This window comes from Aedes albopictus, chromosome 3 (assembly GCF_035046485.1).
Source record: "Aedes albopictus strain Foshan chromosome 3, AalbF5, whole genome shotgun sequence".
In the NCBI taxonomy this organism is placed as follows: Eukaryota; Metazoa; Arthropoda; class Insecta; order Diptera; family Culicidae; genus Aedes; species Aedes albopictus.
In genome coordinates, this window is record NC_085138.1 from 127,616,518 (window position 1) to 127,644,159 (window position 27,642).

The window sequence follows — 27,642 nt, forward strand, 5'->3', positions numbered from 1 at the left end:
CTAGACTATTTACTCGACATCCATCGACTAACTCGTTTTGTATAATTCGACAACTATCGAGTCACATGAAATTATGGTCGACTCGAGTTATAAAATAGCCCCCTATTTTGTTGAAAAAATATGCTAGAACATTTGGTAGCAGAACTGTATGTACACTCGCCTGAAACATGAAGCAACAAAGTCGAACTGATGGTGAACGCATCTAAACAAAGTCAAAAAGATTCACCCCGCAACAAATGTATCATAAAGTAAGACGCTCATAAGGTCGGTGGTTCTTTACGAAGACTGAGACAAAGACCATGCTCGAGAAGGACCTGCAACCACTCGGAGTTTTCGAGAGGAAAGGGTCACGTTTTGATTGAATTACAGAACATACATATCTTTATTCACAAATACAAATTAGAGCTGGTCTTAAACTTAAGCTGGTAGGAATCGTCACACTCCACGGACAATGCTTTCAGCAGTCGAAGGATCGGTTTGGCCGAAATTGAATCCAACACGCACGAGTCCAGATAGCACACGTAAACCGATGCCGTTTGATCCTTGAATTTCCGGTAGCTCAAAGCCCCACCAGCCAATCCCGTCACAACGTTTGGAGCGTCCAGTTTTGGAATCTGACTCAACTGCCCGTTGATGCTTCGAATGAAGCACACCTCTTCTGCATCGCTGCCGGATGTTCCCTTGTGCATCACCGAAGGTTGGAACGAAACTGCCACCACCTCGTCGGCCACTTCCAACCATTTGGCCAGCTTCTCGGTTATCCTTCCGAACGCGTTCAGATCCTTTTCCTCCGACACGCACACCAACGAACCCTTTTCTGCGTCGTAGTAAATACTGACCGTTCCACTGTTGAGCTGGCAAATGGGAGATCTTCCTTTCAGCACGGCGGTCCCGGCGAAACCGGAAATGCCCGGTCCTTCGAGTATAAGCAGTCGTTTGATGTTGTCCAACTTTTGCTCAACGTTATCCTCGTTAAGCCATTCCCATTCGAGGCTGAAATAACAATGATGAAAATGTTCAAGGAAGCGGAGAGGAACACAATCATGAAAACTTACGGTTGTAGCGGGGCCAGATCTTCGTCCCCTTCATCGTAGTCATCCCAGAAAGCACGGGTGGATGGTTCCACAATTTCTCCGAAATTAAGACTCATTTTTCCAACAGTTTACCGTGAGCTGAAGAATTTGCTTTAGTCCAGCACAGCCGGTGTGCAGAGAAAAAACAAAAATGTGCAAGTCGCTTTGTCTGACAGCAACACAAAATCAAAACATTTTGGTGATCATTGATGATGGCTGTGCAGCCTTCGATGATGTACTAAAAGGGATTTACCTTGGTTGGTATATTAAATTGTCCAAAATAAATTAGGCTTTTAGACATTTTACTTCTGTGCACTTTTTGAGTTTCATTTTGGCCCCATATCAACTGTAAAAAGAATCAGCTCGATCGGAGAAACTATATTTAAGCGCCAGCTATTTTAAGTTTTCAAACGATTTACTATGGAGAAAATCATTTTTTCAAAGAAAAATCGCCACAGAATGCCCCTTACCCTTAAAAATAAATCAGTGATTGATTTCTGTTGGAAATTTTACGAGGAACCAACCCTCCGAAGACCGCAAAGTGATCTAAGACATGTGGAAAAAGTTATTGACTGAAAACCAAATAGCATGTCAACGCTGTTTAGCGTGTAAGGAATAACGATAATTTTTCCACGAACGTCGCATCGGTTTGCGGTCTTCAGAGGTCTGATTCCTCGTAAAGTTTTCTAAATCATTGCGGACCCCCCCCCCCCCCTTAAAGCGTGACGTAATTTATGGTTGCTTCCTAATTATTAATAAATATATATAAATGGTTACAGATAAACATACCGTCAAATGGGGTAACTTGCAACACTTTTCGACTTTGAAGCAATATCATTGAAAATCTAAACATTTTAAACATCCTGTAAAGCATCGTGTACGCTAATTACCCCGAGTAGAATACTATGCAGCACTTGATTTATCAAAATACATTGCCACTCAATTACGAGGTGCGAAATACATGCTTGTTGCAAGTTTCCCCTTCTGTGGGGTAACTTGCAACACAGGACATGAAGCTAAGTTAGCTATCATTATACACCACTAATATTCTAGTACTTAGTCGTATTGTAAATTTTTGATGTAATGCATGGAAAATGCATTGAAAACATGTACACTAACCAATTGACATATAATTTTTCATGAAAGGGTTGATAGCCATTGCAAGCGAGAGTATATCGTTTAACAACAGGTCTAACGTCCCTTAAATATAAAATATATATGGATCTCGTGACTCAGTATTCGTTACAAAATGTCAACAAGGATTATTTATCATTTCTTGAAAATGTAGAGTGAGCCATCTTTAAGTAGTTTTCAGTTTGAAGTGGTGTTTGGAGATTTCAGCTAAAATAACACGGTTGAAACAAACCTATTCAACTTTGTAAATATTCAAATCGCTAATTTGGGTATTCAGCTGAAAATATTTACTCTGTCTAGGTTCAGAATTGATGTTGGTGATTGTTTTAAAGCGTCCATAAAGTAAATTGAACTTTTATCAAGATGAAACATGAATAAAACATCAAAATATTGTATTTCCTAACAATGTTGGACGGTCACGTGCAAGAATGAAAAAAAAAATGAGTTGTCATTTGAAAATGAACGCGTTACGTAATCAATAAATAATCCATTTCGGTTATTTTTGTCAAAATTATCGTAGAGGTAAATAATTGAAGATTTTGTCAAATGCAACTGTTGCAAGTTACCCCAAAATGGTTGTCGAATATTATAATGATTTTTAACATTACTTAGTCGATAAGTTTATCAAACTTTTATGCTTTACCTAAGCTTACTATGAAGTACCCTAACTGCAAGCAAGGTTATCAGACTTATCGCACTTACCGTTGGGGAGAGGTGAAGCACGATTTTCATACTTGTTTTTATGGCATAAAATGAGCAAACCGTTTTAACAGTGTAACTAAACAATGAACAAAGAAATAAAACTAATTTTTCCACTGAATCGATCTTTGATACTCATATTCTCTATAAACGAAATAGAAGGGCATACTATTTTTTATTATTATTAGAAAATACTTCACATTTACTGTATGTCATCGTGTTGCAAGTTACACCGCTGTTGCAAGTAACCCAGTTTGACGGTACCTTCAAAAGGGCATTGAGCGACGATCTGTTTCGAAATTGTACTAAATCGAGCTTATGCGAAGTGGGTTTATGCCAAACCTGCCAAACACGATTGTTACTTCTATCAAGCCATACAATCATTAGTCCTGTTCAACGACGTAGGTTGAACTTGCTCGAACTCCCGCTCTTTCCCGTTCGTTGACAAACGGGTAAGAGAAGGATGCAGCAACTTCGAGCAAGTTCAACCCAGAGAAAATAGGTAGAGAAGCGAAGAGTGAACAGCCGTCTGAACGGCAACACTTTTTCTGTTTTGATTTCGTAACTCGGATGTTTGCAACTACCGAAAAACAGATTAATCCACCTATCGAGGGTAGTGTCTTTCTCGTATACTGCATTAGAAAATGATTTATGCTGTTGATTTATTAACAAGAAATCATCTAAAATGTATACCAAAAAGGATCAATTTTCGTCAATTTAAGGAATCAATGTTATTTACAGTAATATCCTTGATATTTAAAAATATTGGTAAAAATATGTTTCGAATGATCGCAATACTTATCATGAATTATGCGACAATCGTCAAGGTTTGTTGATTTTGTTCGATAGGATAGGATACCAGTTTGACGGTTCGATAAGGTTTTTTTGGCTTCACACTCTTCGCTTCTCTACCTATTTTCTCTGGTTCAACCTACGTCGTTGAACAGGACTATTGATTACTGGTCTTTTATCAATCATCATAATATTATTGTTACCGTACCAAGAATCGCATAAAAAGTAGTATCACAGCGGGTTTTAGTTTTTGATAAGTATTTTCATCGGTAATGTGAATAAATGGCTCATCTAATTAAGCAGGAACAGGATAAGCATCTGAAGTTTGTCTTAGATCAATCAGAAGAGGGTAAGCACATATTTCTGTTTTCTAAAATTGATGACATCAAGTCCAGTTTTCCTCTCCCCGCAGTCCTTATCGAGTTCTGCAAATTGGCCATCGAGTATGTCAGTAATGGCATTAACGAGAAAAAATGCTCTGTCGCAGCTAGTAAGTATTTAAACGATATAGAAAGCACTGATCCCCATTTGGTAATCCCGGATCTAACATTGCAGAAAAGCTAGAGACAACCTTTGAGACCATTAAAACTTGCGTCGAAGCACTGGTCTGTCTACTGATCGATTCCACCAAGTTGCATATCACCGAGGAGGAGTTTCAAACGCTTCGTACTCTCCAGTATACCGATGGCCAAATAGCCATCCTGTGGCAGTTTGTGAGCAGCAAGCGGAATCTGGTGGAAAACATCCTTAAACATTCCACCGACAGCGAGTTGCACTTCCGAGACCTGGAGTGGCGCTTGGAAGCGAAGGTGGCCTCCAGGGCGATGATCAAACAAGCCACACCGATCATAGCCATGAAGTTGCACCTGGACAGCGAAGTGGTCAACGAGCATAAGGAGAAACTGCAGCCTGATCAGGGCGATGCCGAGACAGGTCAGCTGAGCACTCGGAAGGAAGTCCTGCTGCAAACCGATCCGACTAGTTTGGTGCACTTGATACAGGTGCTGGAGCAGGCTCTAATCGATTCCAAAACTCATCGGGTTAGAAATTTTGTGAAATCATTCCAGAAATAAAATTGAGCAATACGATCATTTGGCTGGCCAAAGTGTACGCTTCATACGAATTTAAAATGTGTGTACCTAGACAAAAAGGATGAACCTGTCAACGGCAGAAAATAGATATAAAAAAGTAATTTGTTCAAGATTTCTTGAATACCTAATCCTCGACCTAATCACTTAAAAGTAACTCCAAAGTGAAATCTTGCAAACTTCGAAAGGATATTATATATTAACTCCTGGAAGAATTCTTATAATAATCTGAAGAGAAAGCCTTGGTGATTGTTTGCTTTAATGAAATGGCAAAGATTACAATGTTTACAAGATGATTACAAGAAAAGCGATTCCCAACTCAAAATACTATTTTATTCCAACAACCAGCTTCCTAACATTTAATAGTATTTTCATCGAAATATTTGTTATACTTCTTCCACTGGTAGCGCTTCTTGGGATCTTTCTTACTCCACGACGGACCAATATTCGGCATCAGACCTGCCTTCTGCGCCATGATCACCAGCGAACTAATTCGTCGCTGCTGGCGCTTACATAACCCGGTTATCCGGCGTGGCAGAATGCATCCGTCGCTTCGCAGATACTGGCTTAGGATCAGCACATCCGTGTGCTTGATGTCCAGCCCCAGGGTGCACTGGGGACAGAACTGCTGCCCGCTGCCGCACTTGATTTCCGCCACCTGCTGCAGCAGCTGATTGGCTCGCGGCGAGGCGACGTATTCCGCACTGATGACCAGCGCATCCTTTTGGGTGGCTTCCTTGACTGTGGGAATTCGGCTGTTAGGAAGCTGATCTCGATTGTGTAGTTTAAAGCTACTTACTTTCCTTAAGATGGCTAACAGGTGTTACACTGAATGTTCTCAAATTATTGAAAAGAAGAGTGTTTACTCGAAAAAATCCGGATTTTACGACACTCGTAAGAGCCATTTTTATAGATTTTGGTTTCACGCCGCAGATGGGCACGATTGTTTTGACAGCACGTTCACGTACCGGTCACGTTCATGAAATCAGAGCAAAACAAACCAAACGACAAACATTTTAGTACAATGTACAAGGGGTCTGCAAATAGTAATAGGCCTCAAAGTAATTGCCCAATTGATTACAGTCATGACCCGCTGGTTGGGGGCTTAATAGTTGGGTGACTTTTTAGTTGGGGCTCCATTAGTTGAGCTGTCAGTCAACTAAAAAGTACCTGGATGTCATAATTCAATGTCAAACTGAAAATGACAACCAATCTGTAATTCCGAGGGGCCAGCTAATGAGTTTTTGGTTTCTTAAACTTACTGATAATCAAGAAGAATTTCTATTCCCTGATAAAAAAGATCATAGAGATACAACAGAATGTATTGTTACAACACGCTGAAATGAATGGTAGTTACCATTAATTCAGTTGTTTAAAACGATAGAGTGACAACAGACCCTATGGTTTTCCACCATAGCATGTATTGTAAATGGCACTTTTACAATAGAAAATGGGGGTTGTTATGTATCTTTACCATAAAAAAATCCAAATTTTCTGGAGCAAACTCAAGTCAACTACCATTCAATTAATGGTGTTTGTATTATTGAAATCTCTAGTGCCATTGATTTTATTGTGCACGTATTGTAGTTTCAATAGAACATTTTCAGTAGGAAAATACATACACAATATAGTTTGTTGTTGAACCGTCAAATTTATCATTATTAAATGGTAGTTTATGGTGATTTTATTGGAAATTTTTATCAGGGTTTCATATTTCTTAAAAAAAAAAAAAACAATATGTACAATTACTTCGAAACAAATGCAAAACATCGGCAATCTTTATTTTGTCGACCATTGAAAGCGTTTTGTGCTTGCATTTTGGTCCGGGTGGTTTCATAAACATCTATATTTTCACTTCACCGACTAAAAATGGGTGAAAATAATTATTTATCGTATTGGCCATATATGTATCTTGCAAAACGTATCAGTTTTGCTCTAAATGTAAATTGAAAAAAATTACTTTTTACTTCCAACCTAAACATGATTTAAAAAAAACAATGCGCGCGCCCCTTGTGCTGCTGTCACTTCACCCAACTAGCGAATCGAATCCGTTGGTTGGGTGGAGGTTGTCGCTCAACGAGCGGGTTCCGACTGTATTAATCCAAATGCCAAAAGTGATTTGTGTTCAAACTAATCGTGTTTTTTTTGTGAAAACTTTGTTAACATCTTTTGTTCTCCCGTATTTGGACAAATTCAATTCCGTTCACGGAAAAACAATGCACTGAACGAAATTATATTTGAGCTATTCCGTTTGAAGTGCATACCTCGCATGAATGATGGGGAGCGGGACATTTGGCATAAGGTCACTTAGCGTAAAGTCATTTGGCATAATCGAAATGCACCCTTCTTTATTATGCCAAGTGTCCATTATGCCAAATGACCTTTATGTCAAACGTCTTTATGCCAAGTGACCTCATGCCAAATGACTTTATGCCAAATGACACAGACCCTAAATGATGGACGTCATATTTGAACCGCGGACCGCGTAGAAAAAACTTCAGTGGATTTATATTACAAACATTATTACAAATAACAAGGACTGATAGCATTCGAGTACCCCTCGTACCCCTGCTTTGTTTTCGCTTGCACACGCGACCAAAATGTTTCGACAACTGTCAAAATTAGTTCCCGGACTTGCACCGCTACCTCCTGTTAGCATCGGAAAATTATCGGTTTCCCGCAGTTTAGTGCAAACAACGCGTCTCATAAGCAAATCTAACCTTCCAAATCTAAACGGCCGTCTCACGATAATCTCAAGAATGTCCACCGATGCCCAGGAAACGAAACGCTTCAAGGAGGACGACGGAACCCGTCAGCTGACGATCGGCACGCACGACGGCATATTCCACTGTGACGAAGTGCTGGCCTGTTTTATGCTCCAACAACTGCCCAAGTACGCGAATGCCACCGTCACCAGGACCAGGAACGGAACGCTACTCGAACAGTGCGACATCGTGGTGGACGTTGGAGCGGTGTTCGATCGTGCGAACAATCGGTTCGATCACCATCAGGCAAGCTTCAACGATACGCTCAATTCGCTGCGACCGGAAATCAAAGTCAAACGGGAAATTCGGTAAGTATTGGGAAGGGGAGTCTCGAAATGGTATTTCAAATTTGTTTTTCCCTACAGATTGAGTTCAGCTGGTTTGATTTACACCTACTTCGGAGAAGATGTAATCCGCCAGATCCTGAAGGCGAACGGAATCGAAAATGCCAACGACGAAATGGTCCGGGGAGTGTACCGCAAACTGTACGACACACTGATAGCGGAAATCGATGCCATCGATAATGGCGTGCCGATGTTCGAAGGGGAGCCTAAGTACACCATTAACACGCACCTGAGTGCCCGCGTGAGTCACTTCAATCCGGCGTGGAACGAAGATTCTGGAGACGAGACGGATGCCATGAAACGATTCGAAAAGGCCAAGGACTATGTTGGACAGGAGTTCATCGACAAGGTTCTGTACTACGCCGTAAGATGGTGGCCAGCTCGGGAGATGGTCGAGAATGCTGTTAAGAAACGAATGGAAGTGCACGCTTCCGGCGAAATTTTGGAATTGGAGCATTTCTGTCCGTGGAAGGAGCACTTGTACGAGCTGGAAGAACAGTACGACGTCGTCGGGGTTCCCAAGTACGTGATATACTTCAACAAGGAGAATGACTGGCGCGTGATTTGCGTACCACTGCAACCTGCCAGCTTCGTGTGCAGGAAATTCTTGGCTGCTCCGTGGCGTGGAGTGCGTGACAAGGAGCTGGAGACAGTGTCAGGAATAGAAGGAGCCTCATTCTGCCATCAAACGGGATTTATCGGCGGCAACAAAACGAGAGAAGGTGCTTTGCGGATGGCTGTGGAAAGTTTACAAGCGCAGGAATGAAGCTTCCACAGGTTCACAGATTTGTAGATCACATCTTTTTCTGAATAAAAAATGTGGCATTTCAAATGTTGTATTCATAAATTATATTCACCGCCTACAATCTGTGTTTTGTTCATTCAATTTATCATGTTCGTTCTATGAGATAGCTATCTCCGTGTATTTCAAAGTGTTCAAATTTCGGCACATGTATCTTTTTACGTAAATAAGCAACCTGTAAGGAGCGTCTCACATAGCTCTACCTCACAATTCCCTCATCCTTCGATGATAAGCGGTAATGCAGCATGCGCATGGCTGTCCTTCTGACTTCAGGTAGGTACGTTTCGAGCATCTGTTCAACAAGGAGTCTAACTCAAACAGCGTCTGTTCTGGTAACCAGCAGCTGAGTATAAAATGCTATATCGTGCCGCTATATCTAAGGTGGTAGCCCATGGTGGCCAAACCTACCGATATTTCGGTAGCCCAAACAATTTTTATTTTATGGCTATATTGGTCTTTTTCTACTCAGAGTATAAGGGAATAGAGATCAAAGTGGATAACGAAATGATAGATATGATAGTATTCGCTAGGTTGCGAACAAGTATGAACATTTATAGAAGGTGAAATTAGGCATAGGCAAGTAGGCCATGTATTGAACGAATACATCGAATGCGTGAAACTTCTGCCGTACGACCTGTACTTTTAAACAGATTGGCTTGGTTGGTAGTTCATACCACCTTACCAAGACTGGCAAAAGTTTCAAGCACCCGACTGCCTATTGACGAATTTCGCCCCAAATCGTATTCGGAGTTGGCAGCACCCTCTCAGATTACAATGAAACTTTCTGGGTATGTACACCAAGACTAGATAAGCCATTTTGCATACTTAGTTTCTTCAAAATTTATCTGGACTGACTTTTGAAAAGGGCTAAGGGTCGATTTCTTCACCCTGTCTTAAGCGTTAAACCAGGTTTAACTATATGGGTAAGCCTGGCTTACCGGTTAAGCCGAGGTGAAGAAATCGGCCCTAAACGTTTTTTTATGGATTTTTTAAAAATGTGTTTAATCAAAAAATGACTACTCCTACAAAAAAGTGTTGTATGGGTGATTATCACAAAATAAGTCAAATTAAAAAAAAAAATTCTGAAAAAAAATCCAAAATGAGCCCTACACACTTAAAACAGAATGCCGAGATCGGCTGTGCAGATCTCGGTTAAAGTTCATTTGCTGAGATCTCGGTTAAACGCTTGACGTTTAATGTTTGATGATAGCGGCACCCATGGGTGCTGCTATGAATAAACTTGACTTTTTGCTGATATCTCAGTAGAATTGCGATTGCCGAGCGCTCGGCTGTGCGGATCTCGGCAAAAGAATGAAAATTAGCCGAGCTCAACTGAGTGTGTACACTGAAAAAAATCATTTCTAAAAATTCAAAGTTGATTTAAAAAAAAACACCATTTTTGATTTTGATGAAATTTTGTCTCAAGACAGGTAATTATATTCCCTACCAACCGTCCATACATCACAAGATGGGCACTTTTAAGGAAAAAAAGTTTTTCTAACAAAAACTTTTTCATGTCCAAATTATTATTTTTTCAGAGTCTTTTTTTAAAAACAAACTAAACCAGTGAAGTAATCTCAAAATGCAATGAAACTTATTGTGTCATATGCGACAATGCAATGCACCCATATTCACGCAGCAGCACTCTAGAAGTACGAAACAATATAGAATTAGAACACGCATTTCCTACGTGCTGCTGTAATTTCTACCCAAACGTTTCTACCCCATGTTCTTACCTAATATTAGGTAAGGCTATTTATTAGATTCGAACTACCTAATCGAAAAAAAAACAAATCAAGAGTTGTACCTAAAGCAAATATGAACAAAACAAGAAAATGAATCGGTATCATTCTACGTGTTACTTCTCTTTGGTTATTAAAGGCAGTTCTGAAAAGTAATGGATCAATCGTATAAATCAAAATTCAACAAATTCAAGTGCAGTGCAAAAATAAACAATCCAAAGTGCAACCGTCATAATCTACGGGGCATGTCATTAAGATTGATAGATAAAATTCATTCCATGGGATATACACATGAAATCGACGAATCGATGAGTATTTGTGAGTCATGTCGTGGATTGATAAATCACAACAGAAGCCCGAATACGAAAAAACGCCGATCGGATGGAAACGACGAAACTATGCAACCATCATTTAGTGGGCAGCAACATCATGATGTTCCAGAACCAGAACCGTCAACGAGTGGTCAACAAATCGAACATGAGCTGGGTAAGTAAGCCTTCAACGTGTTAGCTTCTTTTATATAACTCATTTTGCAGCTCGTTGCAAAACTATTTTTTTCAGTATTCTTCGTATTTATCCAACCCGGCAAGCCTCGTTGGATAAATGTACTACTTGTGCGAAAAAAAATCATTTTTGCAACTCGTTGCATAAATAACTATCATTAACTTCAACTGCATTCATTATTATATTGTTAACCTTAACTTTTATCTTACAGATATGGTACCATCTATTCCATCATTGGAGTCAATTCCGTCAACGGATCAACTACAGGGTCCCCATAATATTGAGAAGTTTAATACCATTGCTGAAACATTGAGTTTATCGCCAATCTCATCTAGAAACATGAGAAGTATGGAATATCGCATAAACAAATCATTGCAGATTACGAAAGCAGTTCGAAAAAATATCTTCGGAATAGATTCAACGGATGTTGGCAAAGTGGAGGCGTATGACGAGATAATTATGCAGTTAAAGGATAAGTTCAATCACCCTATAACTGACAGAAGCGAACAGATTAAAATACTATCTGTACTTCCTAAGTCTTGGTCGGTAAATAAAATCACAAGAGAGTTTAACGCACCAATGTATATGGCGAGGCAGGTGAAGGATCTTGTTTATGAACAGGGTATTCTTTGTACCACCGAAAAAAGAAGGGGGCATGGTATTGATGACGATACAAAACAAATAGTAAGAGAATTTTTTGATGATAATGATATCAGCAGGCCAATGCCAGGAACAAATGATTTTGTTTCTGAGGTTCGAAATGGAAAAAAACAACAAGTTCAAAAACGACTTTTGATGATGTCGCTCAAAGAGGCTTATATGATTTTTGTAGATATGTACAAAACTGTGAATATTGGTTTCACAGTATTTACACAGTTGCGACCAAAGCATTGTATTTTACTTGATTCTACTGTTATATATAATGTATGCATATTAGTATGGGACAAACATCAAATTCTCGCGTCAGTCGACTTTTTTAATTCCTTTCAGGTCCTATATGAGCTGTGCAAAATTTCAGCGCAATCGGTGAAACTATAATTTAGCGCAAGCGGTTCAAAGTTTTCATAGGATTTACTATGGGAAAAGTTACACTTTCAGATAAAAAATTCCAGAGTTCACCCTTTGCCTCCTTAATTCAAATCGATCAACGCTTTTTGTAGAAAAATCATTTATGAAACTTTCCTTCGAAGACCACAAAACTATTGGATGCTTGTGCAAAAAGTTATTGTTTTTTTACCGATTAGTGTTTCAACGAACGGCGTTTTGTTTTGTTTTATTCGCAGCACTGTAGCTGCTGCCTTGGCTGCTGCTGTTTCTGGGGGTGGTGATGCCTCCCGCCACCCCATGCAACAACGGCAGCAGCAGTGCTGCTGATAAAACAAAACGAAAAGCCGTTCGTTGGATCACTAATCGGTAATAAATCAATAACTTTTTCCACAAGCATCCAATCGTTTTGCGGCCTTCGAAGGAAAGTTTCAAAAATGATTTTTCTACTAGAAGCGTTGATCGATTTGAATTAAGGAGACAAAGGGCGAGCTCTGGGATTTTTTGTTTGAAAGTGTAACTTTTCCCATAGTAAATCCTATGCAAACTTTGAACCGCTTGCGCTAAATTATAGTTTCACCGATTGCGCTGAAATTTTGTACAGTTCATATGGGACCTAAATGGAATCAAAAAAGTCGACTGGAGCGAGGATTTGTTTTTTTTTTTCATACAAGCGTGTCCCATACTAATGCATATGTACTATTCATGAAAATGTAAATTTAATGTTCAACAGTATAAGAATTGTGTCACAAGATGAAATAATACAAAAAATGCTTTGCGATATTTCCACCAGAACAGATAATTGCTTTTTCCGTGCTTGTGAAAAGTGTGCTTGTAATGAACACATTGAAGAGGAACTTACATTGATATTAGAATCAAATGACAAAGAAGAGATTATATTTCAGCAGTGGTTGAATACTGATCGCTGTAATTTAGAAACGATTATTAAACCTGTTGATGAATTTGTTCCGTATCTTGTTGATAAAATTGACAAACTTATAACACACGACTTTATTCATAAACAACAATCATCATTTCTCAGAAATAAAAAAGATACATTAAAGGATGATGAAATTCTTGCGATTTGTGATTTCTCTGAAAACTATTCATTCATAATTCAAAACGCTGCTCAAGGATATCATTGGAACAACTCGCAAGCAACAATACACCCATTTGAAATTTACTATATGAAAGATAATAAACTTGTAAATGTTAGCTTCATTATCATATCGGAAGTAATGGCTCACGATACAGTTGCGGTCCAGTTGTTCATCTCAAAAATGATAGATTTTATGAAACAATTAACGAACTTTTCTAAAATTTATTTTATGTCTGATGGGGCAGCATCACAATACAAAAATAAGAAGAACTTTGCTAGTCTATGTCGATTCCAGTCAAAGCATGCATTAAGAGCAGAATGGCATTTTTTTTGCAACGTCCCACGGTAAAGGTCCATGTGATGCTATTGGTGGCACTCTCAAGCGAATGGCAAAGAGATCAAGTCTTGCTCGAGATTATGGAAATACCATAACAACTCAACGAGAGTTATATAACTAGGCAGTTGTACAGACAGATAAAAATATAACTAAATTAAATTTCTGTTACGTATCCACTGAACAATACATTAAAATGTTAGAAGATCTCGAAGAAATATATAATAACGCCAAAACAATACCAGGCACTCAGAAATTCCATAGTTTTTTGCCTATTCCTGGCGACAAAGTAAAGGCAAACAGGTATTCTAATTCAGAAGATGAACCAAAAATATTTAGTATGATCGGAAAAAATAGAAAAGAACATGTTTGAAATTGGCTCTAAGACACATATACAGGGTGTTAGGTTCGTGAGTGCAAACTTTTTAAAGGGTGATAGAGGACCATAAATGGTGAAAAAAATTGTTCTACGCATATGGTCAAATCTCAACCGTTACGTAGTTATTGAACTTCCCATGTTTTTGACTCTCATTGTCTTAACTGGCTATAACTTGAAACTAATCGCAATTTTTTGACCCTTATCCGAAAGATTATTGAATTTTTTTATCAAATGGCATCTTTGAATCGATTGGTTTAGTTAATTAACTAAGTTTTCTAGAGCAAAACAGCTAAAAATAGTGTGTTTTAATTTGTTTTTGTCAATTGTCTTTGAAACATGCGTAATAAGTTACAATTCTTTCTTTGGCAAAGTTTTGGCCCCTGTTCAACTCTACAATTCGTTCTTTGTCACCAAACTTCTAGCTCTTATCGTTTTCTAGCAATTTCGATTTAAATGTGCGGCACAGTGCGCAAAAAAGTGCTTACCTTAACAGTGGCAAATTTTTGACCTGAAATGCGATGTTTAAATCGAAATTGCAAGAAAACAATAAGAGATAGACGCTTGATGTCAAAGAACGAATTGTAGAGTGAAACAGGGGCCACAACTTTACCAAAGAAAGAATTTTAATTTATTACGCATGTTTCAAAGATAATTGATAAAAACAAATTAAAACACGCTATTTTGAGCTAGTTTGCTCTAAAAAACTTAGTTATTTAACTAAACCAATCGATTCAAAGATGCCATTTGATAGAAAATTCAATAATCTTTCGGATAAGGGTAAAAAACTTGCGATAAGTTTGACCATTTTCAAGTTATAGCCAGCTAAGGCAATGAGAGTCAAAAACATGGAAAGTTCAATAACTACGTAACGGTTGAGATTTGACCATATGCGTAGAACAATTTTTTTCCCCATTTATGGTCCTCTATCATCCTTTAAAAAGTTTGCACTCAGGAACCTAACACCCTGTATATATTTGAAAAATTCATAATTATAAATAATTGTATATTTAAAAGTGCACTTCAATACATATTGCGATCAAACATTACATTTCCTAAGAAAATACATTTGTAATATTTTGAAGTTTTTTATGTATAGGAAAACCCTTCCAAATGATTGAATAAATAACACAAAATCTCCTAGAAAATTGAGTTTCATTGGATTCTGGGATTGATATGGCCTTCACAGGTTTTATTGTTGATAACAAAATACACTGAAAAAAGAAATCATTCGAACAAGAAAAAGTTTTTGTTAGAAAAACTTGTTTTCCTTAAAAGTGCCCATCTTGTGATGTATGGACGGTTGGTAGGGAACATAATTACCTGTCTTGAGACAAAATTTCATCAAAATCAAAAATGGTGTTTTTGTTTTAAATCAACTTTGAAATTTTAGAAATAATTTTTTTCAGTATAGGGCTCATTTTGGATTTTTTCAGTATTTTTTTCTTAAAATTTGACTTATTTTGTGATAATCACCCATACAACACTTTTTTGTAGGAGTAGTCATTTTTTGATTCAAAACATTTTTAAAAAATCCATAAAAAAAGTTTAGCCCTTTTCAAAAGTCAGTCGAGAAAAAAAAATAGAAAAATGAGTATGCAAAGTGGCTTATCTGGGCAAGGTCTACACACCAAGAAAGTTTCGTTGTAATCTGAGAGGGTGCTGCCAACATTTGTTCGAGTTGGCGCGAAATCCGTCTATTGTTCTGTTTTTATTACAAGTTCTATCGATCGGTAACTTTTTCGGAATTCGCACTCCATTCATAGAGGTATGCCTATATCACGGCGTGTTCTTCCTATTAGCTTTATTCAATCTTATTGGATAGAACACTTTTCTTTTTGAGCCAAACTTTTTATATCAGATTCTGATTTATCGACCGTATTCTATTTATAACTTAATCATTATTATTAAAAATATATGAAATAAGAAAACTGTTGGAATTTTTGTTAGGTATTTTGTCTGTTTTTTGAAGCAGATGCTCCGTAAAATATTTGTAATAAAATCGAAAAAACTATTTACGAGAATGTAGTTAAACAATCTTACAGACTACTGATAAAATACATTGAAAAATTACTAGAAGATTTTTGTGTAGCTTCCGAATCAAAAATTCTTCCAGAATACACTTACTTGACAATTGTTTACAAATATTCCGAGAGTATATGAAGGGGCAAAACAAAATAACTCGTCATAATATTACCAAAACTATTGTGACGTACAGTAAATATGTGTGAACAGTCAAATTCTCAAAACAAAAAAAAAACCCCGAGGGACATCTCAGGAGCAAAAGTTACTTGAGAAATCTCAGCAGACAGGGAAGTGGAACTATCTCGGTAGGTTTTCTATTTTGGGCAGTATTTTACAATAACTCAGTTAATTTTGAACCAGATACGTGAGATACGTATCTATAGTATCTAGTGTACAAACTTTCAAGTCAATTGGTTTTGAATTGACTGAGTTATAGTAAAAAACTGCCCAAAATGCATACCACTGATTAAGTGGATAAGTGTCAGTACCCTATTTCTAGATGAATTCTAAGATGAATTTCTGTTGGAATCCCACAAGAAAATTCCTTGCCTGAAACGCTCAAGAAACCGGGTTTTCTTCGATCGCAGTACGTAGTTGCGAAGAAATGACATTTCAAATAGCAGTCACCGAAGAAAGTTTCTGCCAGGAATCATTCAAGAAGTTTCTTGAGCGATTCCTTTCGAACTCGAAACTGCGATTATAGAGGAAATTCTTGAAGAAATCACAAGAGAAAAAATTACAGCAGAAATTTTTTGAGAGGAATTTCTGACGGAATCCTAGAAGATTTTTTCCTACAGAAATCGTGCAGAAGTCCTGAAGAAAACCTGCAGGTATCCCGTAATTTCTGGAGGAATATTGGGAGAATTTCTTGGAAAAAATGCTTGGAGCAATCTCTGGACTATTCTTTGAAGGAATCCTTAAAGGAAGCAGGGATTTCAAGAGGTTTTCCTGGGAGTAATTGCGACAGCAAATGCTTGAGGCATCTAAGTAGAAATTCGTTCAAAAATATTCACAGAAATTCTTGGAGTTCATTTGGAAAAAAAATCCTGAAGGAATCTCAAGACGAATTCTTGAAGAAATACCAAGAAGAATTCCATGAGGAATTCCGTGAGATACGCCTGGATGAAATCTCCGGAGGATCATTAAAAGAATCCTAACAGGGACCTCTGGAAGTATGGATCACAAAGAAATCTCAGAAATAAATCATAAATCCCAGCAGAAATACCTAGGAGAATCCCAGTAGAAGTCTGGAGTTATCCATGTAAAATCTCTGGAAAGAAGACGGTAGAATACAATGATGATAAGCTTCATTATTTCAGTGATTTTAAATTCACTACTCGTTTATGCTCAATGGTTATTTATGTTCCTAAATGTTCATCAGGATGATACCATTTTAAACTCGATATGTGTGACTTTGTTGAGAATTCCATTTCAAGCTAAGTTTTAAGACTACCGACACAGACAAACAGACGTAACACCTTGAAAGATTTTCATGGAAATCCATCGCCCAGTTCACACTACCATCACCTGGTGGAAAACTCACACGACTCACTTCGTTGTGCAATATCGTCAACAGAAGGCGCTAGTGTGAAACGTCAAACGCATAGAAAAACGATGCGCGCGCATCTGGTTGTGAAAGCCACAACCACAGACAAATAGACGTAACACTACGAACGAATTTCGATTGAAATTCTAGTCCCGGGAACCTGTTCGCCCAATACTAAATGGACTGAGTTTGGACGACCATCAACTAGATGGCGGTAGCGGGCAAACGTCAAACTCGAACAAAAACTATGCGAGCGCCATGGGTGGGCAGTTGGCTATCAAATTTTTAAATAGTTAACGGTCTATGTACGATGGGAAATGTGAGAGTGTTACGTCTGTTTGTCTGTGCCACAACTATGAACATTTAAAATGATCGACAAAAGCGTGGTCGATGGGAATTTCGCAAGTGTTACGTCTGTTTGTCTGTGCTACCGATAACTACCGATTTTTTTTTCTGTAAGTCTACCGATATCGAAGAAAACCATCTGGACCTCCTATCAGAAGGCCGACCTCCTAGCGATGAAGGTAGCGCAACCTGGCCTCGGTAAGGCAGCATGCTGAACTTTTCAATTAGGGTGCCTGTACCAGTTATCGCACTACACTGAACGGCGGCTTGTGGTGAAAATTATTATTCTGAGGGTCAATTTAAATACACAACGCCACTAAATTTGTGCAGACTGAGTTTCGTTTCAATTCAACAGAATTATGTTTTAAATTTTCAACAAACAAAATCAACAAGAGAAGAATGCGAACCGATACCAATGGCGACGACCACAGCGACGAAAAGGGACTTGCGATTGGAAGCTCGGTACGTGGAACTGCAGATCTCTCAACTTTATCGGGAGCACCCGCATACTCGCCGATATACTGAAGGACCGCGGGTTCGGAATCGTAGCGCTGCAGGAGGTGTGTTGGACAGGATCTATGGTGCGAACGTTTAGAGGTAATCATACCATCTACCAGAGTTGCGGCAACACACGTGAGCTGGGAACAGCTTTTATAGTGATGGGCGACATGCAGAGGCGCGTGATCGGTTGGTGGCCGATCGACGAAAGAATGTGCAGGTTGAGGATCAAGGGCCGATTCTTCAACATTAGCATAATAAACGTGCACAGCCCTCACTCCGGAAGCACTGATGATGACAAAGACGCATTTTACGCGCAGCTCGAAGGCGAGTACGACCGCTGCCCAAACCACGACGTCAAGATCATCATAGGGGATCTAAACGCTCAGGTAGGCCAGGAGGAGGAATTCAGACCGACGATTGGAAAGTTCAGCGCCCACCAGCTGACGAACGAAAATGGCCTACGCCTCATCGATTTCGCCGCCTCCAAGAACATGGCCATTCGTAGCACCTTCTTCCAGCACAGCCTCCCGTATCGTTACACCTGGAGATCACCACAACAAACGGAATCGCAAATCGACCACGTTCTGATTGATGGACGGCACTTCTCCGACATTATCGACGTCAGGACCTATCGTGGCGCTAATATCGACTCCGATCACTACCTGGTGATGGTTAAACTGCGCCCAAAACTCTCCGTTATAAACAACGTACATTACCGGCGGCCGCCCCGGTACGATCTAGAGCGACTGAAGCAACCGGATGTCGCCACCGCATACGCGCAGAATCTCGAGGCAGCGTTGCCGGGCGAGGGTGTGCTCGACGTGGCCCCTCTAGAGGACTGCTGGAGTACCGTGAAAGCAGCCATCAACAACGCAGCCGAGAGCACTATCGGGTACGTAGAACGGAGTCGACGAAACGATTGGTTCGACGAGGAGTGCAGAGCGGTTCTGGAGGAGAAGGATGCAGCGCGGGCGGTAATGCTGCAGCATGGAACCCGACAGAATGTGGAGCGATACAGACAGAAGCGAAAGCAGCAGACCCGTCTCTTCCGGGAGAAAAAGCGCCGCCTGGAAGAAGCGGAGTGCGAGGAAATGGAACTGCTGTGCCGTTCACAGGAAACACGCAAGTTCTACCAGAAGCTCAACGCATCCCGCAAAGGCTACGTGCCGCAAGCCGAAATATGCAGGGATAAGGAAGGGAGCCTCCTGACGGACAAACGTGAGGTAATCGAAAGGTGGAAGCAGCACTTCGACGAGCACCTGAATGGCGAAGAGAATGTAGGCACGGAGGACCAAGGCAGCGGAGGAAATGACTATGTTGGTGCAGCAGAGGACGGGAACGAACCAACTCCCACGCTGAGGGAAGTTAAGGATGCCATCCACCAGCTCAAAAACAACAAAGCGGCTGGTAAGGACGGTATCGCAGCAGAACTCATCAAGATGGGCCCGGAAAAGTTGGCCACCTGTCTGCACCAGTTAGTAGTCAAGATCTGGGAAACCGAACAGCTACCGGAGGAGTGGAAGGAAGGGATAATCTGTCCCATCCACAAGAAAGGCGACAAGTTAATGTGTGAGAACTTTCGAGCGATCACCATTTTGAATGCCGCCTACAAAGTGCTATCCCAGATCATCTTCCGTCGTCTTTCACCTAAAGTAAATGAGTTCGTGGGAAGTTACCAAGCCGGTTTCATCGACGGCCGGTCGACAACGGACCAGATCTTCACCGTACGGCAAATCCTCCAGAAATGCCGTGAATACCAGGTCCCAACGCATCACCTGTTCATCGACTTCAAAGCGGCATACGACAGTATCGACCGCACAGAGCTATGGAAAATTATGGACGAGAACAGCTTTCCCGGGAAGCTGACTAGACTGATAAGAGCAACGATGGACGGTGTGCAGAACAGCGTAAGGATTTCGGGTGAGCTATCCAGTTCATTTGAATCTCGACGGGGACTACGACAAGGTGATGGACTTTCCTGCCTACTATTCAACATCGCCCTGGAAGGTGTTATGCGACGAGCCGGGCTCAACAGCCGAGGTACGATCTTCACGAAATCCAGCCAATTTGTCTGTTTTGCGGATGACATGGATATTATAGCCAGAACATTTGGAACGGTGGCAGAACAGTACACCCGCCTGAAACGTGAAGCAGCAAAGGTCGGACTGGTGGTGAATGCGGCTAAGACAAAGTACATGCTGGTAGCTGGGACTGAGCGAGACACGACAAGCCTTGGCAGCAATGTTACGATAGACGGGGATACTTTCGAGGTGGTAGAAGAATTCGTCTACCTCGGTTCCTTGCTAACGGCTGACAATAACGTGAGCCGTGAAATACGAAGGCGCATCATCAGTGGAAGTCGTGCCTACTATGGGCTCCAGAAGAAACTGCGGTCAAAAAAGATTCACCCCCGCACCAAATGTACCATGTACAAGACGTTAATAAGACCGGTGGTTCTCTACGGACACGAGACATGGACGATGCTCGAGGAGGACCTGCAAGCACTCGGAGTTTTCGAGCGACGGGTGCTAAGAACGATCTTCGGCGGTGTGCAGGAGAACGGTGTGTGGCGGAGAAGGATGAACCACGAGCTCGCTGCACTTTACGGCGAACACAGTATCCAGAAAGTGGCCAAAGCTGGAAGGATACGGTGGGCAGGGCATGTTGCAAGAATGCCGGACAACAACCCTGCAAAGTTGGTGTTTGCTAACCATCCGGTTGGTACAAGAAGGCGTGGAGCGCAGAGAGCACGATGGGCGGACCAGGTGGAGCGTGATCTGGCGAGTGTTGGGCGTGACCGAGGATGGAGAGCTGCAGCTGCAAATCGAGTATTATGGCGGCAAATTGTTGATTCAGTATTATCATGAATTTGATGTGAACTAAATAAATGAATGAATGTTTTCAATTTTACCATGGACTCGATTTTCAATTAAAAAAAGTTTCTGTTGGCAACCGGATTCGAACCAAGAACCTTGACATCACCAGGCTCGCACGCTACCACTCGGCTATCGAACCGGTTGATGAGAGAAGAAACAAAACGCACACCAAGAAGCGTTGGTGGGTCGATGATCATGTTTTGCCATGTTAAATTTAAAAATATTTTTATGGTTGTCATTACTGCAAGCCGCCTTTCAGTGTACCTAAGAAAAACTATTTCTACAAAAATAAGAAGAAGACCGTCGAATGTCATCGATATCTATAATGATTGATTAGTTTTCATACTTTATAGGAATAATATAGAAACGGGTCCAAAACTACTTTTAGTATTCATTACGGCATGTGCCAATGATAGGAACCCTGTACCAGTTATGGACACATTTGTTAATTTGGGTTCCACTTCGCACTATTTACAATTTACATGCATTCCTTATCGGATAAGCCATAACTGGTACACTATGGCGAAATACGGTGCAAGGAAGCCGAAAAACTAAGGAAAATGATTTACTTCTATCGTAATTTGAGCAAATAATTTGCTCAAATTACGATAGAAGTAAATCATTTTCCTTAATTTTTCGGCTTCCTTGCACCTTATTTCGCCATATTATATCACAATTATTGTGAAGTTTCAATTATTGCAATCATCTTTTGTGAACGTGATCTGTTGTTCACAAAATTGTTCTTATTGATTTGCATCATTTAAGGTTAAAAAATCGACTATGGCGAATTTGTGGTACTATAGCCATAACTGGTACACTGAGGCTAACATAAAAAGTGGAGAAAGAAAAAAAATAAACGAATCCTGCGTCGTGTCTACTCATGAGACAAAATACATTTTCCAGAGTTTTCCTGTTTTTTTTTCAGGAGAGATTGTAAAAGTTCATAATTCAAAAATTGGCCCAAAATTTGTAAAATGTATAACTTTTAACTTTTTTTTAACTGTATATAACTTTTCAAAAATATACAGAAACATCCACGAAAAAACTTATTATGGGAAAATGCGCAAAATTTATTATCCAAGAAATTCCACCAAATAGCTGAATTCTTCCAAGAACTTTTTTGGCAAAGCTTTTTCGAAAAACAAAAAAAATCAAAAATCTTTTAAGCATTAAGGGATATTGCTAAATATTTTCCAGAATTCTTTTGGGCCAATTGCAAGAAATTGCTTTGGCATTTTCATCGAGAATTTACTTACAAAAGGAAGGACATTCAAATATTTTAAAAATCAGGAAAACAAATCCGTAACTCAAAAAGTAATTTCACAGACCTGTCCGTTGAATCCCTAACACAGTTTTGAAAGTAGACTTTGATGTATATCCTCTATGCTGATAGTGAAGCAAAAATGAGATTTCGATGAAAATCTTACGGAAACTGGAAAGGGCCTGTCCATAAACTACGTAGAAGCTGAGGGACAGGAGGAGGGGTTTTGGTCAAAGTCTACGGTCCATACATATATCGAAAATTTTGTATGGGCGAAAGTTCACGAGGGGGAGGGGGTCTGAGATTGCCAAAATTGATGATACTGGCTATTCCGATGAATACTTCTTAAGGATTCTTTCAAAGATTAGGAATTCCATCAGATTTGTTTAAAAATCTTATTGGAAAACTATCCAAAATTCGTTCCGAATGTTCTTTGAGGATTTCCCTCGAATTGCGATCGAAATTTTCATCCAGCATTCTTCCAGCTCCAGCTTTTCACAGAATACTTCCATTGAGAAAGAATCCCAGCAAAGGCATAAATTCCTTGAATTTATGACTTTTTTTTCTGAAGATTTCTCCCAAATTTCCCAAAAAAAGAAAAAAAAATTTACATTCACAATATTTTTAACATATTTGCTCCCATAGAGAGCTCCCTTCGCTTTTTTGAAGTCTTTTCAAGAAATTTGAGAGTTGTTCTGGAATTTCTACCAGAGTAGCTCCCAGGATTTTAGCAGGAGTTTTTCACGGGGTCTCTGCAGGAGGACTTCCCGGAATTTATTCCGGAGTGTTTCTCCACATCTCATGAAAGCCGTAAAAAATATCTCAGGAGGGTCAGTGCAAGAAATCGTGTTAATAACTACAAGGAAGAGCCAGGAAAAGCCCTGAAAGAAAACTCGAGAAGAATTAAGTGAGAAATATCAACAAACCTGAGCCTCTGTTTTCCAGGAGGAGCGGCTCACAACAGCGGCGGCCGATCAACGCCCGAGTGCCAGAGAAGGACTCTAAGCTCAACCGTGCAACTATGGTCCCCTATGGTAGGAGGTTGGTTTTAAGGCAGGCCCTACGAGCCAACCGTATAAAAAACATTACAACGAAAAATCAGCAACAGAGTAATACGAACCGAGACCAACGGTAACGACCCCAGCGAACAAAAAGGACTTGCGATTGGAAACTCGGTACGTGGAACTGCCGATCTCTTAACTTCATGGGGAGCATTATTCATGGTACGAACGTTTAGAGGTACCTCCTCATACCATCTACGAATCTACCAGAGTTGCGGGCCGCAACACGCGTGAGCTGGGAACAGCTTTTATCGTGATAGGCAACAGTTTTTTACACAAAGGAAAGGATCATGGATACGTTTCAGATTAATGCTTGAACGTCAGTTTTGGTACTTTTCATACAAACTTAAATTGTGTTTGAGTTTATATTCATTTATCCCCTACAATGTTGCCTTACTAGGTATTTAGTTCCACCCAAAATCCCCCTACTCATCATCATCATCATCGTCATTATTTTTCGGCTTACCTTTCCACTCCCGGACTTCGTTCTCGTCCCTGGGCTCGTAGCTGTGAAGCGGCAACGTTTCCAGCCACTCGAACATGGAAGCCGTCTTTAGCTCCGTGTCCACGATCGTCGCCGCAATGTGCTTGCGGAAGAATTCCTGTATCTGTTCTTCTTCCTTCTGGAAATCCAACGCTTCGTGGCATCCATCCTCTCCGTAACGCACGTTGTACTTCTCGTAGTGAATCCTGTTCAGGACCAGCCCTAGACCAGGTGCTGTTGGAATCCCGTACCGTTGCTCTTCGAACGCTTTCACGATGGTTTCCGCAGGGGTCAAACCGCGCACCACGGCCAACGTCAGGCCAACCATCTTCCGAATCTGATGCAACATGAAGCTTTGGCCTTTGATTTTCAACGTAGCAAATTCCACTGTCGTTCCTTCCGGAATAAAAGGCGCCTCACACTCGAACGACATTATAAACCGTTTGGAAGACGGATCGATGAACTCCTTGCGACTGGTGAAGTTGTGAAAGTTTTTCGTTCCCTCGAATAACTTCAGCGTTTCACTGACCACCTTCAGTCGCTCTTCCGGAACCCGGTAGCTTTCCTTGTCCACCTTGTCCTCCTGCAGAGCGAATGCCATCGTCGGAAGCGTGTAGGTATACGTCCTCGCGTCACAGTTCGACTTGGAATTGAAACCCTTGGTGACCCTCTTGACGGCAAACACCCGGATCTGTTCCGGCAGATCCTTATTCAGCGCATCGATGTCCAAAGTCTCCGGCAACTTAATGGAAACTACCTGCGTTGCAGCCGACACGCCCTTATCCGTCCTCGCCGCTCGTTGAAACTGAATCTGCTGCGGCTGATTGAACGCCTCCTCACTTATCCAGTCGTGCTTCCGCATCGCTACCAGCAGTTCCTCCTCGATGGTCTTCGTCCCCGGATTACGCTGCATACCTAAATAGTTAACCCCCGAATAGCCCATCACTATAACACATTTCCTTTTCTTGACGCGCGATGCCGGGTCAAAGTTACGAACCGCTTCCGGATCCTCCGGGGGATCTTCCCATTTGCGCTTCTTCACCATGCCATTGTAGCGCACCTTCCCATCCTGCTGTTGACGCTTTTGCCGGTGGCGCTCTTCATGGCGGGCTTTCCCGTCGGAGATTTTCTGCTCCACCGCTTCGGCCATTTGGGCGAGGAATGTAGCAGCACCGGCACTGGCAGGTTTCGTCTCGGGTACAACAGCAGAAGGGGCGTACCGGCGAAGCAGTTTTGAAACTCCGCCGCGATTGAAATCTACGGACACTACGGCGCGACGGAGAAATGTTAACATTTACTTCGGGTTCGAGAAGACACTTGGATCGGTTTTGAACACTCGTAGGAACTGTTCCGCTTGTTAAATTCGATGAATTTAGGGAATCTTTGTAAAATTCATACGCGACGAACTGCGGCACGCGGCGGATTCGACGACGACGCGAGAGAAACGCAAACAGAACCTGACAGTACTTTGTTTTGATAATGTTGAGTACTATTTTTTAGTACATCATCGAGAGCCGAAGAGAAACCCGTGAACGCAATCAAAAGCTTATCCGTGTACACGGAACCAGAAATCAACCCAAATATGGGCCTTTTCATTTGACGTCTTAAATCAGCTGATTGTTCGGGCGTTTGACAGTTCTTCTATGAAGATGACACGTTCTTGTTAGCAGCTGTTGTTCAAGCTTTGTAAACAAATGCATGCACGGATCTGTCACATGAAAAGGCCTATTGTCGGACCGCCACCAAACCGGACTTCGCACAATCAAGTCGCGACGCGACCCAACTCGCGACGTTTTATAATCATGTCAAAAGTAGTGCGCATCCTTCCCGTTGTTGTCAGCAACACAGCGCACTAGATGCGAAACAGTTGTGACACTTGTGGACCAAGAAAATGGCAATTTTTGATTGAATGTCTGCCTTGATTCCAACCAGATAGACAATATATATATACCTATAGGTTCTTTTCACTCATAGGCAGCATCCATTTATTACGTAACGCTAAAATCGTCATTTTTTGACCCCCCCCCCTCCCCCCTCCGTAACGCTTTTTTGTATGAAAACCCTAAAAATTTTGTATGGGCCGTAACGCTCGACCAGACTCCCCCCCTCCCCCTAGAGCGTTACGTAATTTGTGGACGGCGCCATGGTCCACTGCACGAATTTATTCTGGCCTGCTTACTCTCACACGAAATTTGACGTTTGAGAGGTGCTGACACCGCTCAAACGTCAAATTTCGTGTGAGAGTAAGCAGGCCAGAATAAATTCGTGCAGTGGACCATATCGGCTCTTCCGTGCGAGAACCCAAATTTGGCTATACCACGTTAAAGCTCTGAGTGGGTAGTTTCCGTTTGATCCCGGCAGAAAATTGCAACCCATCGCAAAGTTCTTTCTACCTAGCGTTGACTTTCGAAGTACCCTAGTGGGTTGAAATAAACCCACTTTTGGGTAAACGGCAAGTTACCCAAATTTGGCTTCTCGCACGGACATTATCGGCTAGGTAGCTGCTTCTCGCTTTGTTTTTGACAACATTGCGAGGGGGAGAGCGAGGAAACAACCCACTTCTGGGTAAAAAGTTCAAGCGGTTTACTTATTTTTGCGTTCTTTTAACGTATTTTTTGATAATCTGTTTTTTCCGTGTAGGAGAAACGGTTACATGAACATGTAGAATCTATTCGATATTAGTTATAGCGCATTAAATTTTAGTTCACCACTGGACTATCGCACTAGTTTTCAAGAGTGCGAAAACATAATAAAAGTGCGCGATTGCATCAAATCAACTCGGTGTTTTCAGAGCACTTATTCAGCATAGATTGAAGAAATAGTGCGCCGAAAACATCAACTTGGTTTGATGCAATTCCGCACTTTTATTTACGTTTTCGCACTTATGAATACTGAGTGCGCAGTCCAGTGGTGAACTAAATGCGGTATATTTATGTAACGAGTTGCAAAAAGCTGATTTTTTCAGCACGAGTCGTACATTTATCCAACAAGACTTGCCGAGTGCTGAAAAAAATCGAGTTTTGCAACTCGTTACATAAACAACTAATAACAAATTTCTTGGCCTATCTCGATGCGTGGGAAATTCAGGCAAGGAATCGCCGAGGGCCAAACATGTCTAAAGGTCCAATCTGCAGAAGAGAGGCTCTCTTTGGTTTCCCTCTCTTTCGTTAATAGCTGTTTATTTGTATTATGATTGTGTCCTTGCATTGAACGATGGTCAAAACAATCGTTTTTTGATTTGTACTGCAAAAATAGTTGAAAAGTGTTCCATTACATTGCAATAATTGGGTTCTTTAGGGTGTAGGGAATGAGAGGCGTACAAAGAAATATAATATGAACATGAAGTAGGGCATATATCAATGGAAGCCATGCCGAGCGGCACCAAAACAAAGCAAGCGGGAAAAGAGCAACGTTAAATCAGTCTTGTAAAATATTTCGCACGAGTAGGTTGTATCGTTTGCATCCTTCCTCGATTGTGAAGAGTTTCGGCCGGTTGAATTGATTGACCCGGACTGCCACAGTGTCCGTCCGGACACGACAATGGCACAGCCGGTAGGTAAGCTCCCAATAGGGTCCTAAAATTAAAGACGAAATCTCGCTTATATTGAATAATACGATCAAGCATGGTATTCTAATCGGAATTGTACTTTACTCGAACTTGAAAAACAAAGGAATAATGAGAAAATTTGAAATAAGTAAAATGGTAAATAGTTCTACTTTGACATTTGAGGTCAACCTTGTGTGACT

General features: G+C 40.8%; 6 protein-coding genes across 6 annotated transcripts; 3 read left to right on the top strand and 3 right to left on the bottom strand.

The window, feature by feature from the left end:
- Positions 1–352: 352 nt before the first annotated feature.
- On the bottom strand, positions 353–1,215 carry LOC109432401 (uncharacterized). Its single transcript, XM_019708747.3, has 2 exons — positions 1,056–1,215; positions 353–993 (listed from the first exon to the last, which is right to left on the bottom strand). Exons 1-2 carry the CDS (start codon positions 1,148–1,150, stop codon positions 387–389), a joined length of 702 nt encoding a protein of 233 aa, XP_019564292.3. The 5' UTR covers positions 1,151–1,215; the 3' UTR covers positions 353–386.
- Positions 1,216–3,890: 2,675 nt separating this feature from the next.
- LOC109432402 (COMM domain-containing protein 2) lies at positions 3,891–4,786 on the top strand. Its single transcript, XM_019708748.3, has 3 exons — positions 3,891–4,047; positions 4,111–4,188; positions 4,254–4,786. Exons 1-3 carry the CDS (start codon positions 3,981–3,983, stop codon positions 4,769–4,771), a joined length of 663 nt encoding a protein of 220 aa, XP_019564293.2. The 5' UTR covers positions 3,891–3,980; the 3' UTR covers positions 4,772–4,786.
- A 311-nt stretch (positions 4,787–5,097) lies between these two features.
- On the bottom strand, positions 5,098–5,758 carry LOC115257435 (large ribosomal subunit protein mL66). Its single transcript, XM_029857037.2, has 2 exons — positions 5,586–5,758; positions 5,098–5,527 (listed from the first exon to the last, which is right to left on the bottom strand). The coding sequence occupies exons 1-2, from the start codon at positions 5,689–5,691 to the stop codon at positions 5,139–5,141; spliced, it is 495 nt and encodes a 164-aa protein (XP_029712897.2). The 5' UTR covers positions 5,692–5,758; the 3' UTR covers positions 5,098–5,138.
- Positions 5,759–7,400: 1,642 nt separating this feature from the next.
- Positions 7,401–8,761, top strand: LOC109400373 (MYG1 protein). The gene is made up of 2 exons (XM_019672877.3): positions 7,401–7,859; positions 7,917–8,761. Exons 1-2 carry the CDS (start codon positions 7,546–7,548, stop codon positions 8,659–8,661), a joined length of 1,059 nt encoding a protein of 352 aa, XP_019528422.3. The 5' UTR covers positions 7,401–7,545; the 3' UTR covers positions 8,662–8,761.
- A 1,633-nt stretch (positions 8,762–10,394) lies between these two features.
- LOC134284241 (uncharacterized) lies at positions 10,395–17,927 on the top strand. Its single transcript, XM_062842950.1, has 3 exons — positions 10,395–10,925; positions 11,155–11,905; positions 17,828–17,927. Exons 1-3 carry the CDS (start codon positions 10,595–10,597, stop codon positions 17,925–17,927), a joined length of 1,182 nt encoding a protein of 393 aa, XP_062698934.1. The 5' UTR covers positions 10,395–10,594.
- Positions 17,928–23,762: 5,835 nt separating this feature from the next.
- On the bottom strand, positions 23,763–25,354 carry LOC109432404 (pseudouridylate synthase 1 homolog). Its single transcript, XM_019708750.3, has one exon. It carries the CDS (start codon positions 25,187–25,189, stop codon positions 23,837–23,839), a length of 1,353 nt encoding a protein of 450 aa, XP_019564295.3. The 5' UTR covers positions 25,190–25,354; the 3' UTR covers positions 23,763–23,836.
- Positions 25,355–27,642: the final 2,288 nt, after the last annotated feature.